This window comes from Manihot esculenta, chromosome 8 (assembly GCF_001659605.2).
Source record: "Manihot esculenta cultivar AM560-2 chromosome 8, M.esculenta_v8, whole genome shotgun sequence".
NCBI lineage: Eukaryota > Viridiplantae > Streptophyta > Magnoliopsida > Malpighiales > Euphorbiaceae > Manihot > Manihot esculenta.
This window is the reverse complement of record NC_035168.2, coordinates 365,751-380,893: the sequence shown is the minus strand read 5'-3', so window position 1 is coordinate 380,893 and position 15,143 is coordinate 365,751. Positions and strand designations below refer to the sequence as shown.

Here is a 15,143-nt window from a genome sequence, read left to right as displayed (position 1 = left end):
AATCTAACCCGTGCAATGAACAGGTCTAAATTAAATCACAATTTTATTTTTTTAAGTAAACAGTATTTCACTAGATGATATGTGATCTCAAAGAGCTCAAGCCCACACTAATTTTACCACAAAAACTCTAACCCAACTGCCTAAATAGACTGAGATCAAGCCCACACTAACTTCAATGGGTGAATTCCATCGGAAAATAGGCCTGTGCATATTTCGGTTTAAACCGAAAAACCGAACCGAACCGATTAATTTCGGTTTTTCGGTTCGGTTAATCGGAATGATCGGTTTGATTCGGTTAATATATTTAAAATTATTCGGTTTTCGGTTCGGTTCGGTTTAAACGTGTTAAATAACCGATCAAACCGAAATAACCGATTTCGTGAGCCTAGCCCTCCCCCTCCCCCCTCCCCCTCCCCCTCTGATACCCAACCCAGGCCAGCACCCCAAACCCAACGACGACGAATCCTAACGACGACGAATCCTCTAAACCCATTATTCTCTTTCTCTTTCTCGTCGACCATGACCATCTAATCACTCTCTCCCCGACAGATCGCTATTCTTTCCGATGGACGACGTCGTTGAGGACGCCGATGAGCTACATTCATTCACTTCCGCCTCCGCCTCCTCCTCCTCCTCCTTATCTACCAATCTACTCTCCGGCAACGAGTCGAAGATCCCGGGCGTGGCGACGCAGACGATCCCTCCGCGGACATATCCAGAAGATTGGATCTCTCTCATCCCTCTACTACTGTCTAAAGCTGCAGACATTAAGATTTGAAACAAGAAGGCAAAGATAAAGAATTTGAGAGATGGGGTTCTTCAAGAAATGGATTACAGATTACAGATTACAGAAGAAACAGAAATGGAGATCCCATTTGTAGATTTCTTCTGATAAATATGGAGGTTGTTAGAGAGAGAAAATAAAATAAAATAATTAAAAATCAGTTTTGATGATTAAAGAGAGAGAGAGAAGGGCTTATCCTCATCCACTGGTTCGTTAATTTTGTTTTATTGTGAATTTTAATACTTTTGAGTAATTCTCCTCTGCTTCCAATCTCATAGTTGCATTTCATCACTTTTTAAAAAATTGCAGATTTCGGTTTGAATCGAACCGAACCGAACCGAACCGATTTTATCGGTTCGGTTCGGTTCGGTTATATCATCATAATCGGTTTTTTCGGTTCTTGAAATTTTAACACTTCGGTTTTCGGTTTTTTCGGTTCGGTTCGGTTCGGAACCGAACCGACCGATTGCACAGGCCTATCGGAAAACACTCTGTTCAGTCGCCTGGCTTTAACTTGTGTTGTAGGTTTAACCATTCCTGGGTTCCTCTATCCTAGAACAGGTCTTCCAACTACAGTTATCATTTTTCCTTTGGTTTCTCTCTCTTGTTGGTCACAAGGTGGTTATGCAATGGAAACCAACATTTTTCAGATAATCCATTTGGAGTACGTTTACAATTATTACATAATTAACATTATGAACAGATTCCTCACAAAGGATTTACAAGTATACTGATATCACAATAATACATCAACTATCAACGAACTTCCACCAAAACATCATAAGCAATCTTTTAGCATATGAGAATTGCACGTTGAACCAGGCAAAACATGGCACAGCAATTTGGTTGTTTATATCGTGCGGGACTTCGTACAGCACAGAGTTACCAACGACCCTGCACTTGCTTCTATAACTTAGACTTCTTCAATAGACTCAACAGCACACCTGCACTAAGACTTGTTGCCACAAAACCAAGAGAGACCTCAGTTGATAGATGAACCCCTGCATTAAGAGTCGACAAATCTCAATCGCCTTCTTTTATTGAAGTAGGATCTGAACATAATGTAAGAAGAATATCGAGTATGAAGATACCCACCAAAGAAATCCAGGATCATCTTACAACCAATGAAGCCTAGAACAACAGCAATAGAAGGCTGTGAAAGGGGAAAGCAAGCCACAAAGTGTGTAAATTTATAATTCTCAGCATAAAGTGACTTTGGTGCATTGACATTATCACTAGACAGGTGGTAAACAGATCAAGTGCTATTCAACTTTGGATTCAGTACTTGAATTCCATTACAACTCCTGAAGGTTTCATCTTTTCTTAGTCATTGTTCTTGGAGTTCAAACATAGAAAATGCCCCCATATGCTCCCTGTCTTATTCTGATTTGTCACTTGGACAAATGCATTTAGTCAAAAGTGAATTGGCCACACAAACTTTTGAGAGGCTATACTACACTTACATCACAACACCAGATAAGTGTCAAATATCTTATAAAAAAGTATCCCTAATTGAAAACATAACTTAAACATAAGAACCTGTGTTGTGCATTTTGCACCGTGGAAAAAGCAGCAAAAGCTACAACCCAATGGAAATAAACAACAACAGATGACAATGATAGATTAACCACTATTATGATATCCATTTCATCAATTGTATAACCCTAACATTGATACATCTCATGGCAATATAAGAATAAGAACTGCATTGCAGTAACAATGGTTCGACTCAAAACATAAGACTATGAGGGCAGAAGTCATGCAACAAGAATCAGAATTGAGGAAAATTAAACCTCTCACCTGTAAATACTCCAACTCTGCCATACTCTCAGAAATAAGAGTATAGAGTGACCTTAAACCTACATTTAATAGAGAAGAAGCCAATTAGCCTCTATTAAAATTAAATCCAACCAAATCCTCATAATTGTAGACATTTTTCCAACTCAATTAGATATAGAATCAATTGTAAACAAAAATAGTTTTAAATGTAATTTTGCAGAACCAAACTTTCTGGTGACAAGTTGACACTGGTAGCTATAGCCAATTCCAGATAAGCAATTAACACCTGTAAGCCTATGATAAGGATAAAACAGCATTTACCTAAGATAGCAAAAAGATTAGAAGTAAAAACAATGAAAGGATCCCGTGTAACACCAAAGACAGCTGGTATTGAATCAACCTAAAAAGTGTAGAAGGCAATAATGTTCTATTAGGAAAATGAAATACATTATGTATATATATCATATGGAAGAAGACAAAACTTACAGCAAATGCTATATCACTGAGCTCAATAACTGCTACTGTGAGAAGCAAAGGTGTAGCCTGTCCAAAATGGTTGATGCCTGTTAGAAATGAAATATAAATTTTAGGGGATAAAAAATGTAGGTAGGTAAAATAATAATACTTATGCAAGCCAAAGTAACAAATTGAACAGTTAACAAGGCCTTATGAATGGCTTACTTTCCACACGCCACCCTGATTTGTTATGAAACGATTCCCATCATAAGTAGCTGCAAAATTAGGAAAAGTTAAAAGAAGAATTTAGAATGTATCCCAAAATGACATATTGGGCATGGTAATAATATCATAATGCACAACTCAAAGAAAACTTTGTTATATTTGGACTTTTCATTTCTTTTTCTTTTTCTTTTTTCCTTTTTTGTCCATCAGGGAGGCCCAGTGGATGTCAGTAATGAAATAGGCGTTTGCCATTCTCATTCCAGAAATAAATCCCACTCCCCTCTTAACAACGGTGGAAGATGAGCCCAGGATAATGAATTTGGAAATCTCACATTCCTCAACCAAATCTGCCAATAAGACTTTTCCTTTTAGCACTTCATTTATTATCATCAGGAAAAACCATAACTAATTTCAGGAGGATAGAACTTATTGACCAATATCAAATTTCATAGGCATGCCTTTATGTTAATGGGGTTTGACCTTGGATCTAGTCTTAGCTTTCTCCTTAAAAACAAAGTATTTCTGCCTTGAAAATACTGAAAGATTTCTACTAAGTGATAAAGCATGAAATGTATCTATAAACATGAGAACTTGGACAAACATATATAAAAAAAAATAAATGCCAGCAGCCAGCAAGATATTACAAGTAACAGGGATGTATCTCTGACATGTCTTCACTATGAAGTTGTTTGATAAATCAGTGTCATCTTCTTCACTGGAAAATAGCTAGAATAAAATAAAGAAGGTTGTAATTCTCCACTGAAGCAATCAAAATCAGCAGAAATAATTACATGCAAAACTAGTAATATTACAAGTAATTACAATAGCAGCAGATAAAAATGATTTGAACTATCACATAATGAAAGATTTAATGAGAACTAAAATTGTTGGAATAGGTGAATCAATCTCCCCATCCCTTCTTTATTTTTGGGTGGCAACTTTGGAAGGCAAATAAAGGTGGTTCAGGATCAAGCAGAGACTTGATCCAGCTTAAGTGGTTTACACATTCATAATCTTTAAATGTGTCATATAAAATCCAACTGCACAAATATGTCAACTTAACAAGAAATCGATAAGATAAAATAGCCTATTAAAAAAAGTAATTAAAACCATATGCAATTCAAAGATGGTTGCTAGTCAAACCAGAAAATGGCACCTTGAAAGATGAGTAGAGGAGTATTACAGCCAGAAATAAGTTGATGGCCTCAAACCTCTAACAACAAGGAAGAAATAGCTTCAGAAAATGTTGGAGAAAAAAAAGAGTAAATGATATACTGATAAAATTATGAATTCTACAACCTGGAGAGTGGCTGTTCCAAGTAGTATCAGTGACAAACGGAAGATGATTGCACCAGCAATACCATAAGAAAGTACCCGATTCTATATTTTCAAAAAATTCAATTCATCATCACATCTCGACATACAATGTATTATATAGCTGGAAATAATATTAACAAATATCACATATAATTTTGAGAACCAATGAACAGGTAAATTGCATATTCATAAAGTTTATTAGCAAATAATTGGTTTGTAACGCACCTGATACATGAGTGGCACTTTAAAATATTTGAAAATCAGTACAAAGACAAATAGATTGTCCACTGACAAACTTTGCTCCAATATATACCTGGAATGGTCATTATGGAAAGAACAATATAAGATTAAAACAAATTCAGGAAAAACTAGCAAATTCAATGCAGGGTTACATACAGACAAAACAATATGGATAATCAAAACTATTCTTGGAAAAACAAATGCTGAAATCTAGAATTATGCAATTCTAGAGTATCTATTCTTTTTGGTTATGACTTATGACCTTAACCTAAAGCCATAGCCCATAGATCTAGTAATAGTAACGACCACCTAAAGTTTCTCAACTGATTTTATCCAACAATGAAAACAGAAAGAAATAATGCCGGAGATGGAGGAGGAGAGAACAACTTAAGCACCTCAACATGCTACCAAGCATAAGAATCACAGCAACTAGTAAGCTTAAATCCCAAACTAGATGGGGTCAGCTATATGGATTATTTATTATCATTCAGGTCCATTGGACACCAAGTCCACATTAATATTCAAGACTCATAAATCCTTTGATACGACTTCACTCCATGTCATTTTAGATCCCCTCCCCCCTTCCCATTCTTACTCATTCCCTACTAATTTAACGCACTTCTGTACTAGGCATAGGACGCATAGCATTCTACCAAACCAATAAAAAATTATAGTAACTCTGAATTCCAGTGTTAAGAGCGCATTTGAGCTGACAATGAAAAGTAATAAAAAGACGGCAAGATTCCTAGATATAGCAAAGGTCACCCTTGACATACTTTCTAATTAGTATGGGAAGCTAATATATTCTAATTGTTCTCTGGAAATGAGAAGTGGTTAGAAAAAAAGAAATATATGGAAATGTTAAAGCACAATAAAAATATCAGGAAATGTGGCCAAGTTAGACAGCTTGATTTAAATACCTAGACTCACAAAATCATTACCTTCACTCATAATTTGAAAGTTAATGGTAAGCAAGTAAGAGATTCAAGGTAATGAAGAAAGTAACTATGTCAACAAAATTGAAAAATTAAAGAACAACTGAAGGGTAGGTTTTCATCGTATAAAATTCAGCATACCCAGCAAAAAACTCAGATGCTTTGCCAACTCCATCTTTTAAACCTATACCGATGCCAAATGCCACGGCAGTGCATACCTATAGAATGAATGACTACAATGCTCTTAATTAAGAAAATGACATAACTAATAGCTTCAAATGCCCATATTACAATAAAGCTGAGAGGCACTCACACATAAAGCAACGGTTTTAATGGAGGTCGTATAATTTACATGCTCCTGCGTTTCCTCCCCTAGTTTATCCACAGAACGGGGAGCTTCATCATGTGTCCAAGAACTGCTGCTCTCAGATTCTGCAGATAAATTCAGGGCAGGAAAAAAAAAAATCTTGCAATTGAGCGCACAGTGGATTAATAGAGCTTAAACATGATAATCTTAACCTGAGGTAGATAAATCAGACTCCTGTCCAGCGCCTTTAGAAGAAGCAATTGAATAATATTTATCACGAAATCTGTGAGTAACTGCAATTCAGCAAAAAAAAAAAAAAACGTATGAAAATCTGATAGATGATTATGCACTTCAAGTATGAGCAAAAACTAGAAGGATAAAGAGGGAGAGACCCGAAAAGGATGGAAGGAATTGTAGTCTGGTCCATTTGAGAGCTTGAGCTTGTGCTGAGATTGGCGCAACCCTAACAGGATTGAATTTAACAGGAACTTGAAAAGTATTATGGATTACGGAAGCCAGTCCCATAGATTTGAGAAATGAGATTTGTCTAGGGGTAAATGAAAATTCAAAGAAGGAAGAGAAGAGGGAATGAAAGCGAGAGCCTCAAGTCTTATCCTTACGGGCCTTCCTCTGGTTCGCCGAGTGCAGCCGCTGGTCCCGATCGATTAGAATACAAAATTATAATATAAAGTTTGTTCGCAATAAAATCCTTTACTAATTGTGTTAATAAATAATATTAATTAGTTTTTTAAATAACTTTATATTTCATATTCAGTAACTAGCATTATAAGCGTGTACTGTCCATAAAACATTATAAAGGTGAAAAGAATAAAATATCCATAAAAAAACACTTAATTTTATATTTAAAATTTAAAGCACTTTAGATAATATGATAATCTAAAAAAATGATTAAAAGAAATATTGTACGTAACAAATCTTTAAACATCCTTTAAAAAATAGGTTACACGTTTTTATAAATCCATCTCAAACCTTAGCTATATATACAAACAAACTAGTATTTTCTTCCTTGCGCTGCAAATTGCTTACACTACTGCACCTATCATGATTTCATTTTATTTTTTAACTAATAAATTTTAAAATTAATATAAATTTCCATCACACAAAAATATAAAATTGCAATAAATTAAGAAAATTGAAATTAATTAATACTATAAAAAAATATCTTATTAGATGTATGTATCAAATTGTGTTCTTATTTATTAATAATATCTTTTATTTTATCAAAGAACAATTCAAAATATCTATCTTATTATTTATGATATTTTATACTCACATTTTTTATATTATTATTATTATTATTGTTCATGACTATTTTTTTAAAATTAATTAATTTAGTTTTTTCAAATTTTTTTATTTTAGTCAAGTATTTTACTTGGTTTAAATAATTATTATATGTGATCGATAATAAAAAAAATAAATGAAAGTAAAAAATTTAAATCGAGTTAAAATTATGAAAAATAATTTGTTGTAATTGTAAAATTTGAAAAATTAATTTTATTTTTACTCATTAACCTTTTTAATTATCTAATATTATTTATTGTTAGTAAAGTTGTTCGTGAGTCAAGCTAAAACTCAATTAAATAGACAAAAACGTTTATTGAATTTAAAATATTGCAAATATAATTTTGGGTGTTGGAAATCAAACTCTTGCGGGATTCCCAGTAGTTTATTCTTATTTATGTGTTTTTTTCTTTTACCTGCAAAAAAAAAACTTGCATTTTATGCCTAAACTGACAGTAAAGAACAACAGAAAATTCAAACGAAAGCGCAAGATCAACAACTGAGCTGAGCCCGTTGTAGAACAACCCAAATCAAAATCAAGTTAAATCAAATAAAAAATCCATAAATCAATCCAACTCTTTTAAACAACTCTAAAACCTACTGGGAAAGGCACTAACATGGAATACGCTAACACCACCGCTACTAAGAGGACCATCAATCAAACCTCCACCAATACCATAATGCAGCCAAGCCAACACCAACACCTGAAAAAACTCACCAATAAAAATCAGGAATCAAACCCTTCATAAGGTTTCCCCCAGCCAATAACCTAGACTTCACAATAGAGGAGACCCATCTCCACAAGCTGACCAGGAAGAGTTTGTAGCAAATACGGGCTGAAGAGAGATTGATCATTGGGTGTAGCGGTGGTACTTTTATTGGGTATATATAGATGTACCTCCCTCCAAAAGAATGCTGATTTTCTAAAACCCCATAAATAAAGCTTACTGTAAAAAGTCTTTTTCAAATCATTAAATTCTAGAATCCAATAAAAGTTTAGGATATAATTATTTAAAAATTTAAATACAATCATAAAAAAATTGTGGGATTCTTAATTTTTTTTAGAATTTATATTTTTAAATTATTATATACATTGTTTATTAACACAATATTTAGAAATTTTATGTAAGATTGGTTTACCTTCCATTTAAATTCTAATATTGTTAAAAGCAAGACGAAATATTTCCGATACCTCTTTTTACTTCTGATCTATGACATAAATTTTGAATTATTAAAATTCTTAAAAATTTTAAGTTGATAGTATGGAGAATGTATCATTATTTATTACGTATTACTATCAAGTTTTTCACTCATTATGTGGATGAGTTTATTATTTATTTAGTTTATGATAGAGTATAAGAAATAACATGGTATATTTTTTTTTATTATTCTATTAATCGGTTGATTTTTATCTTTAATTATTATCAATAGAATGTTATATTTTATATTTTTATGTGATCACGAAGAGTATATGAAACTACAATAATATAATATGAATAATAAATTAACTCTTTTATTACTTTTTCATGAGAAATGATGTATTAGATAATAATATTAAAAAGTTTCCAAACTAATCTATATTCATTTATATATAAATCAATGATTAATTTTTAGTTTAAATTATTATAAATGTAATGTGAATATTGTGGTGAAAAAATAGTATTGGAGGTAGATAGATTAGACATTGATGACCGCTGGATTTCTCCACTCCGGCCTGGGGCCAAGCTCATGATATCAGTCCAGTACTTAGAGATCCTCAAGTCTTCCTTATGGTCCATGCCCAACCCGCTAGTCCGCCAGCCTTGAAGACCAAACTCCCTCCAATCTCTTCGGGTAGGCCAGCTTAGCTCTTCCGGCCCGATGGACAGATCCTCTCCGGGCCCAATCTTAACCTCATCCTCCGGCCCAGCCCAGAACTAGGAAGGAGTTCAGCCCCTTCGCCTTGTGGGACCATCCGCATGCGCACCCGGGGAGAATCAGGGGCCGTTATACATGGGACAGAGATCTGATTCCCTCGTACACCCGTATCAACGCAGCAGGGACAGGTAGTCGAATGATATACGTTCTGTTAACACGTCACTAGCAGACAAAAGGAAATATATAAAAGGAGAAATACTCTCCTCTAGGTCTAAACTTTTTCAGTTTTACAGAACCCATTGTAAAACCCTATTCTCTGGATCTCAGATCATCAATTGGCGCCGTCTGTGGGAAACGAAGGAGATATTTTCATCGCCGGAGTTCCACTCTCACAAATACCCACTGAGATCCACAATGGCTAACCACAACGAAAATAATCTTGTCAATACCCCTAATGACCTGAGCTCCGCTCAGGAGGGACAACAGTTCTCTTTTTCCAGTCCTACAACACCAAATAACCAAACACCAATCCCTTTCAACCCCTCGCCAAGCCTGGCGGGGAATGCTTCCACCGCCACCTTGTCCAACCAAGACCTCCAAACCATGGCCCTCCAACTACAGAGCACCGCCCACTGGTTGGGGCAGATAATGCAGCAACGGGGCCTTAGCACCCCGCCAACGTGTCACCGGTGGTAGAAGAACCCCAGACCAACGAACCTCAGCCTACCTTCAACCACCCCAGAACTGTCAGCCAAGAAACCGGAGACTGGAGGAGGAGAGTCGGAGAAGAGAAAGAGCCGGCAGCTCGTATTCATGGAAGGAGGGTGAAGGAGCTGATAGAGAATGATGAAGTCGATAGCTACTCCGCCGGAACCATCGGAAGAATGGGGAGTGAGACATGGGAAGAGGAGGCCCACCAGGAGAAGAAGCCCAGGCGGGAAGGGGAGAGTGTAGACCAGAAGTTGCAAAAGATGAGAGAGCAACTCTTGGCCGAGTTAGGAACGAAGGATCAGAACCAGACCCTCCTGCCCACCTCTTCGCCCTTCTCGAAGTGGGTACAGCAAGAGACCATCCCCAAGAAGTTTATGATGCCGCCTATGGCCGCATACAACGGGGCTGGGAACCCTAAGGAGCATGTCTTGAACTACAAGACTTTCATGGAGCTGCAAACTCTGTCAGACGCTGTAATACCCGGCTAGACTCCGGTATCGGAATTCCTACCGTCCGGTGGAATTTCGGATGTCGGGAACTTCTAGAAAGGTAAAGACATGTTTTATAAAATGTTTTCATGATTTAATGGTTTTAAAGTATGAAACTAAATGAGTTTTGCATGAAAATAGCATTGGAGGAAAACCCAGGTTCGGCCGCCGAAAGTCAAGTTCGGCCGCCGAACATGCATGCGTTTTGGAGGCACGTTAGGCCCCCGAAAGCATGAGTGAGGGAAGTCCAGGTTCGGCCGCCGAACCTCATGTTCGGCCGCCGAACATTGCATGGATGTGGAGGCACATTCGGCCCCCGAACGTGGCCTGGCCAGCCACCTATAAAAGGGTCCCTTAGCCGAAAATGGGCGAGCTTTTTCTCCCCATTTCGGCCAAGGTGAGCATTCCGCCATCCTTCCCCAATCTTGAGTTTTTCCTTCCTTTTTCCATGATTTTTACAAGTTTATAACTTTGGTTTTGAAGATCTTTGAACTTAGAACGAGTTTTGGAGCTTGGAGACCAAAAGTTGGAACTTCTCCCATCTCCAAGTTTAGATCTCCTCAACCCTCGATCTTCAAGAGGTAAGAGCCGATCTTAAGCTCCTCATGTGTTTTAAGTAAGTTTTAAGTGATTTTATGGAGTAGAATGGCATGTATAGGGTTGTATGAGTTTTTAAGCAAATGTTAGGTTTTAAGTGATTTATGAACAATGTATGATGTTTGAGTATGCTTGAAGTGTTGTAGTTGGGGTATTTGATGTTTTGAGGCCCCTAGGAACTTGTATGCATGCTTTGGGCGAAGTATATGCATGATGTGAGAGTTGGGAGGCAAATGTGCATAAAGGAGCCAAAGTTTCTGCCCTTTGGCAGAAACCAGGTTCGGCAGCCGAAGGCACTTTCGGCCGCCGAACATGGCTTGAGAGGCAGCTTTAGGCTGCCGAAGCTTGCCCCCGAAAGTTGGAGTTTCGGCTCTGTCCGAGACTTTCGGCCGCCGAACCTGCCTGACTTTCGTCTCTGGAGGGACTTTCGGCCGCCGAAGGTGCCGCCGAAAGTGCCCTGTCCAGCCTTTTCTTGCATGCTTCCTAGGAGTGTTTTGAGGTGTTTTAGGAGGTTTTTGGGGGTATGTTTAGAGTTATGTTCTTGTTGTTTGGTGCCTCATTTGAGTCCACCTGTGTAGGTTCGGACCCGAGGAACCGAGACCCCCGGTTGTGAGATAGTCGTTCCGAGTTCGTTGTTACAGCTTCAGTCACCAGGTGAGTGGAACAACTCCTTAAGTTTTAAAGTAAATGAGTAAATGAATAAATGAATCATAAAGCATTGCCCATGCATCATTATGCCATGCAATATTTCAGGATGTTTGCATTAGACTTCACGAATATGTTGCATTGCATAAATTGATGTTGATGTGGATGGTTGTTGGGTGATCCATAGTCCTCTGAGGTTATGTTATGATGATATGTTATGGAAGACCAGTGAGGCCCATTCTACGCCCCTGGCACTTTGGAATGTTATGTTATGTAAGAGAAAGACCAGTGAGGCCCATTCTACGCCCCTGGCATTTGGTGATGTTGAGGACTAATGGTGACAATACCATCCTTTATGTGATTAGCTGTGATGTGTTGCATTTCATGGAAGCATGAATAAGAAAAAGTTAAATAATAATAATAAAATGAATAATAATATACCTAAAAAGGGTGGAATTAAAGCAAATATTTTTTTGTTTCCGCTCATTGGGCTTTTTAGCTCACCCCCTCTCCCCTAACCCCAGTCTTGCAGGTGCAGAGTAGCTAGAGGAGTCAACAGAGTAAGAGAAGTTTATGTAATAGCATAGCTGTGGACATGGTTTGTTGGTAATGTATAAGTATGAGATGTAATGTAATGTAAGTTTGATAATGTGCTTGACTAGAGTCTGTTGTATTCCCTGTACACATGGTCTTGTATGAGATATAATGTTTTTATGATGATTATGTAATCCAAGCCTATGTTCCTATGAGAGGTTTATGTTATGTTTGTGCATGCACAGGCTAGGCTTGGCAAAGAAATGTTTGAATGAAAGAAAAGATTTTAATTTTATGTATGTTGTTGACCATGTATGGGATTAAACAGGTTCACAGGATGTATGTTTGGCTTGCTACGGGTCCCGGCGGCCTTAAGCCGATCTGGATCCTAGCGCCGGTGGCGGCCTGATTTTCGGGTCGTTACAGACGCCCTGATGTGCAAGGTATTTCCTACGATGCTCTCGGGGCCAGCACGGGCGTGGTTCAACAGCCTTGAGGCGGGAAGCATTAGTAGCTTTGGAGATCTGGCCACTCGCTTCATAGCCGGTTTATCACTAGAGTGCCCGCAGATAGGAAGACGAGTTACCTGGAAATGGTCAGACAGATGAAAGACGAATCACTCAGGGAATACGTCGCCCGTTTCAATACGGAGGCCTTGCAAATCTCCGAGCTCGATGAAGGAAGGGCTGTAGAAGCCATGCAGAAGGGGACGACCTCAGCAGAGTTCTTTGGCTCATTGAGCAGGAAGCCTCCGACCTCACTGGCCGAGCTGATGAAATGGGCCGAAAAATATATAAGGCAGGACGATGCTTTGGAGACAAGCAGGTTCGCCAGGGGAGCGACAGATAAGGGGAAAGCACCGGAGGAGGGAAGGCCGGAGAGGCACGAGAAAAAGCATGGCAAGAGACCTGAATCGTATAGACAACCCTGGGAGCGCAGGGACCAAAGACCTCTCCCTCCTCGGGTCTCAGAACAAAGGTCAATCCCCCCGTGGGTTCCAGAGAAACCGACCCCTCTCAATGCCTCTAAAGCCGAAGTGCTCATGGCCATCCAAGACAAGGAGTTCCTCTAGTGGCCCAAGCCCATGAAAACGGAATCGAACCAGCGAGATCCTGACAAATATTGTCAATACCACCGCACGAACGGCCATGACACCAATAACTGCTTCCAGTTGATTGCTGAGATCGAAAGGCTAATAAAGAGGGGACACCTCAAGAACTTCATAAAGAAACTAGAAGAACAAAGGTCTCAGCCAAACCCAACAGGACAGACACTCAGAAGAGCGGGAGCAGGGCAGGTGAATGACAGATCCAATGGGACCATCAACATGGTCGTTGGAGGAACAAAAGGTTGAACAAGCTATAGAGGTATTTTCCTTAGAATATTTGTGAAAAGAAATTCTTGTACTATAAAAGCACGAAATAACACCATCTTATAAATGCAATGATTAACTCTATTATTGTGAGTATTAACTCTCTCAGAAAAAGAAAAGAACAGATACCAAAAAGACCTCCTGGAAACATAGAGACCTCCTGAAAGATAGAAGGCCGGCGGGATCACAAAGATCTCCCCGGAATAAAAATGGCCGGCGGGATCAACAAGATCTCCCCGGAGCACAAACGGTCAGGATCCCGTAAGATCTCCTGGAGCAAAAATGGCCGGCGGGATCAACAAGATCTCTCCGGAGCAAAAACGGCCAGGATCCCGTAAGATCTCCTGGACCAAAAACGGCCGGCGGGATCAACAAGATCTCCCCGGAGCAAAAACGGCCAGGATCTCGTAAGATCTCCTGGAGCAAAAAGGGCCGCCGAGGATCTCAAAAAGACCTCCCGGAGCAACAAAAACCGGGGTCCCTAGAGATATTCCGGTAACACATGCTCATAGCAAACAGAGGTACACAGCGACCACACACAAAAATAAAAGTTCCGACCTCACATAAAATATTGGGGCACGGGGTCATAAAAAAAAAATAATAATAAAAAAAAAGCTAAAGCTCCGACCTCCCAAAGGAGCTCGAGTCATAAGACTTTGATCTCGACTGCTAAGAGTATCAAAGCGTCATGCTGACCTCAAAAGGAATGATGAAACAAACATAAAAAGACTTCAAATCCGACCTCCCGAAAGAGCTCGGATCAACAAAGCCAATAAGGCCCCAATCTCGCAAAGTAACCAGCACATAACAAAGATTAAACCAAGGCACCTCAACGCCTGTATCATATAGCAGTGCGACCTACTAAAGCAGGGCTCGCAGGCCCCAAAACGCCAAAGCACCATGCAGACCTCAAGAAGGTGAGCTCAACCCTGGTAAAACCCAGGGGCAGCAAAGAGCCTGTAAAAAGCTCGAGAGCAAACAACATACCAAACACTTAGGGGCAGTAGGAAGCCCTGACCCACTAAGACACAAAAGAATCGAATCGAAGTATGATCAGGTCCAAAACAGAGAATCCGACCTCTTCAATCCAGGGACGGTCCTCCCAGAAGTTCGGAGAGGCCTCATATCAGGGCCAACAACGCTGTAAGCCTAAACTTAGTAAAATTTCGGACTCCCGAGCTCGCGATACAGGTAGCAGGCATAAAAAACTAAAAGAAAAAGCTGAGAAGGCAGCTAGGATGAACTCCCTATCCCGATGGCACATACAGCCCAGACCGCACCAACTGACAAAGGATCACCTCACGAGGGACCAGATATCCGAGCTCATAACCGGAAAGAAAGGTAAAATTGTCTAAAATGAAGCTGCGCAGTTACAAAGTCTAAGGATTTACCCCCTCACCACTCATGTAATAAATACTGGGGAGGTAAAGGGGCAACTCGAGGAAAAACCTAAGAGCACGAGCAGATAAAACCTCAGTTTCAGTCCCCGCTCATCACCTCAAAAGAGCTCACGGGTACAGTTAGTCCAGCTCGGAAAGGGCTTACGGATAAGAATTTCAGTTAGTGAAATAGATAAATCCACAAGTCAAAAGTT

At 39.0% G+C, this 15,143-nt stretch overlaps 1 protein-coding gene across 3 annotated transcripts; it reads right to left on the bottom strand.

Annotated features, from left to right (window-relative positions):
- Positions 1–1,406: 1,406 nt before the first annotated feature.
- Positions 1,407–6,738, bottom strand: LOC110621289 (thylakoid membrane protein TERC, chloroplastic). 3 transcript variants are annotated; one of them, XM_043959150.1, is made up of 14 exons: positions 6,436–6,736; positions 6,256–6,336; positions 6,050–6,168; positions 5,878–5,954; positions 4,787–4,874; positions 4,544–4,624; positions 4,401–4,457; positions 3,889–3,970; positions 3,245–3,294; positions 3,050–3,106; positions 2,885–2,963; positions 2,585–2,643; positions 1,880–1,937; positions 1,407–1,785 (listed from the first exon to the last, which is right to left on the bottom strand). In XM_043959150.1, the coding sequence occupies exons 1-14, from the start codon at positions 6,566–6,568 to the stop codon at positions 1,691–1,693; spliced, it is 1,116 nt and encodes a 371-aa protein (XP_043815085.1). In that variant the 5' UTR covers positions 6,569–6,736; the 3' UTR covers positions 1,407–1,690. The 3 variants fall into 3 exon arrangements, with proteins under 3 accessions (XP_043815085.1, XP_043815086.1, XP_043815087.1); XM_043959151.1 differs by lacking the exon at positions 1,880–1,937 and having other exon boundaries at positions 6,436–6,738; XM_043959152.1 differs by lacking the exons at positions 4,401–4,457; positions 4,544–4,624 and having other exon boundaries at positions 6,436–6,738.
- Positions 6,739–15,143: the final 8,405 nt, after the last annotated feature.

Bases quoted from the DNA above. Each gene is read 5' to 3' on its own strand.
- LOC110621289 (XM_043959150.1), bottom strand. From the start codon at position 6,568: ATGGGACTGGCTTCCGTAATCCATAATACTTTTCAAGTTCCTGTTAAA. The intron at 2,964-3,049 runs GTAAGTTTTGTC...TACACTTTTTAG, and splicing joins TCAGTGATATAGCATTTGCT to GTTGATTCAATACCAGCTGT. The intron at 1,938-2,584 runs GTGAGAGGTTTA...CCCCTTTCACAG, and splicing joins CAGAGTTGGAGTATTTACAG to CCTTCTATTGCTGTTGTTCT.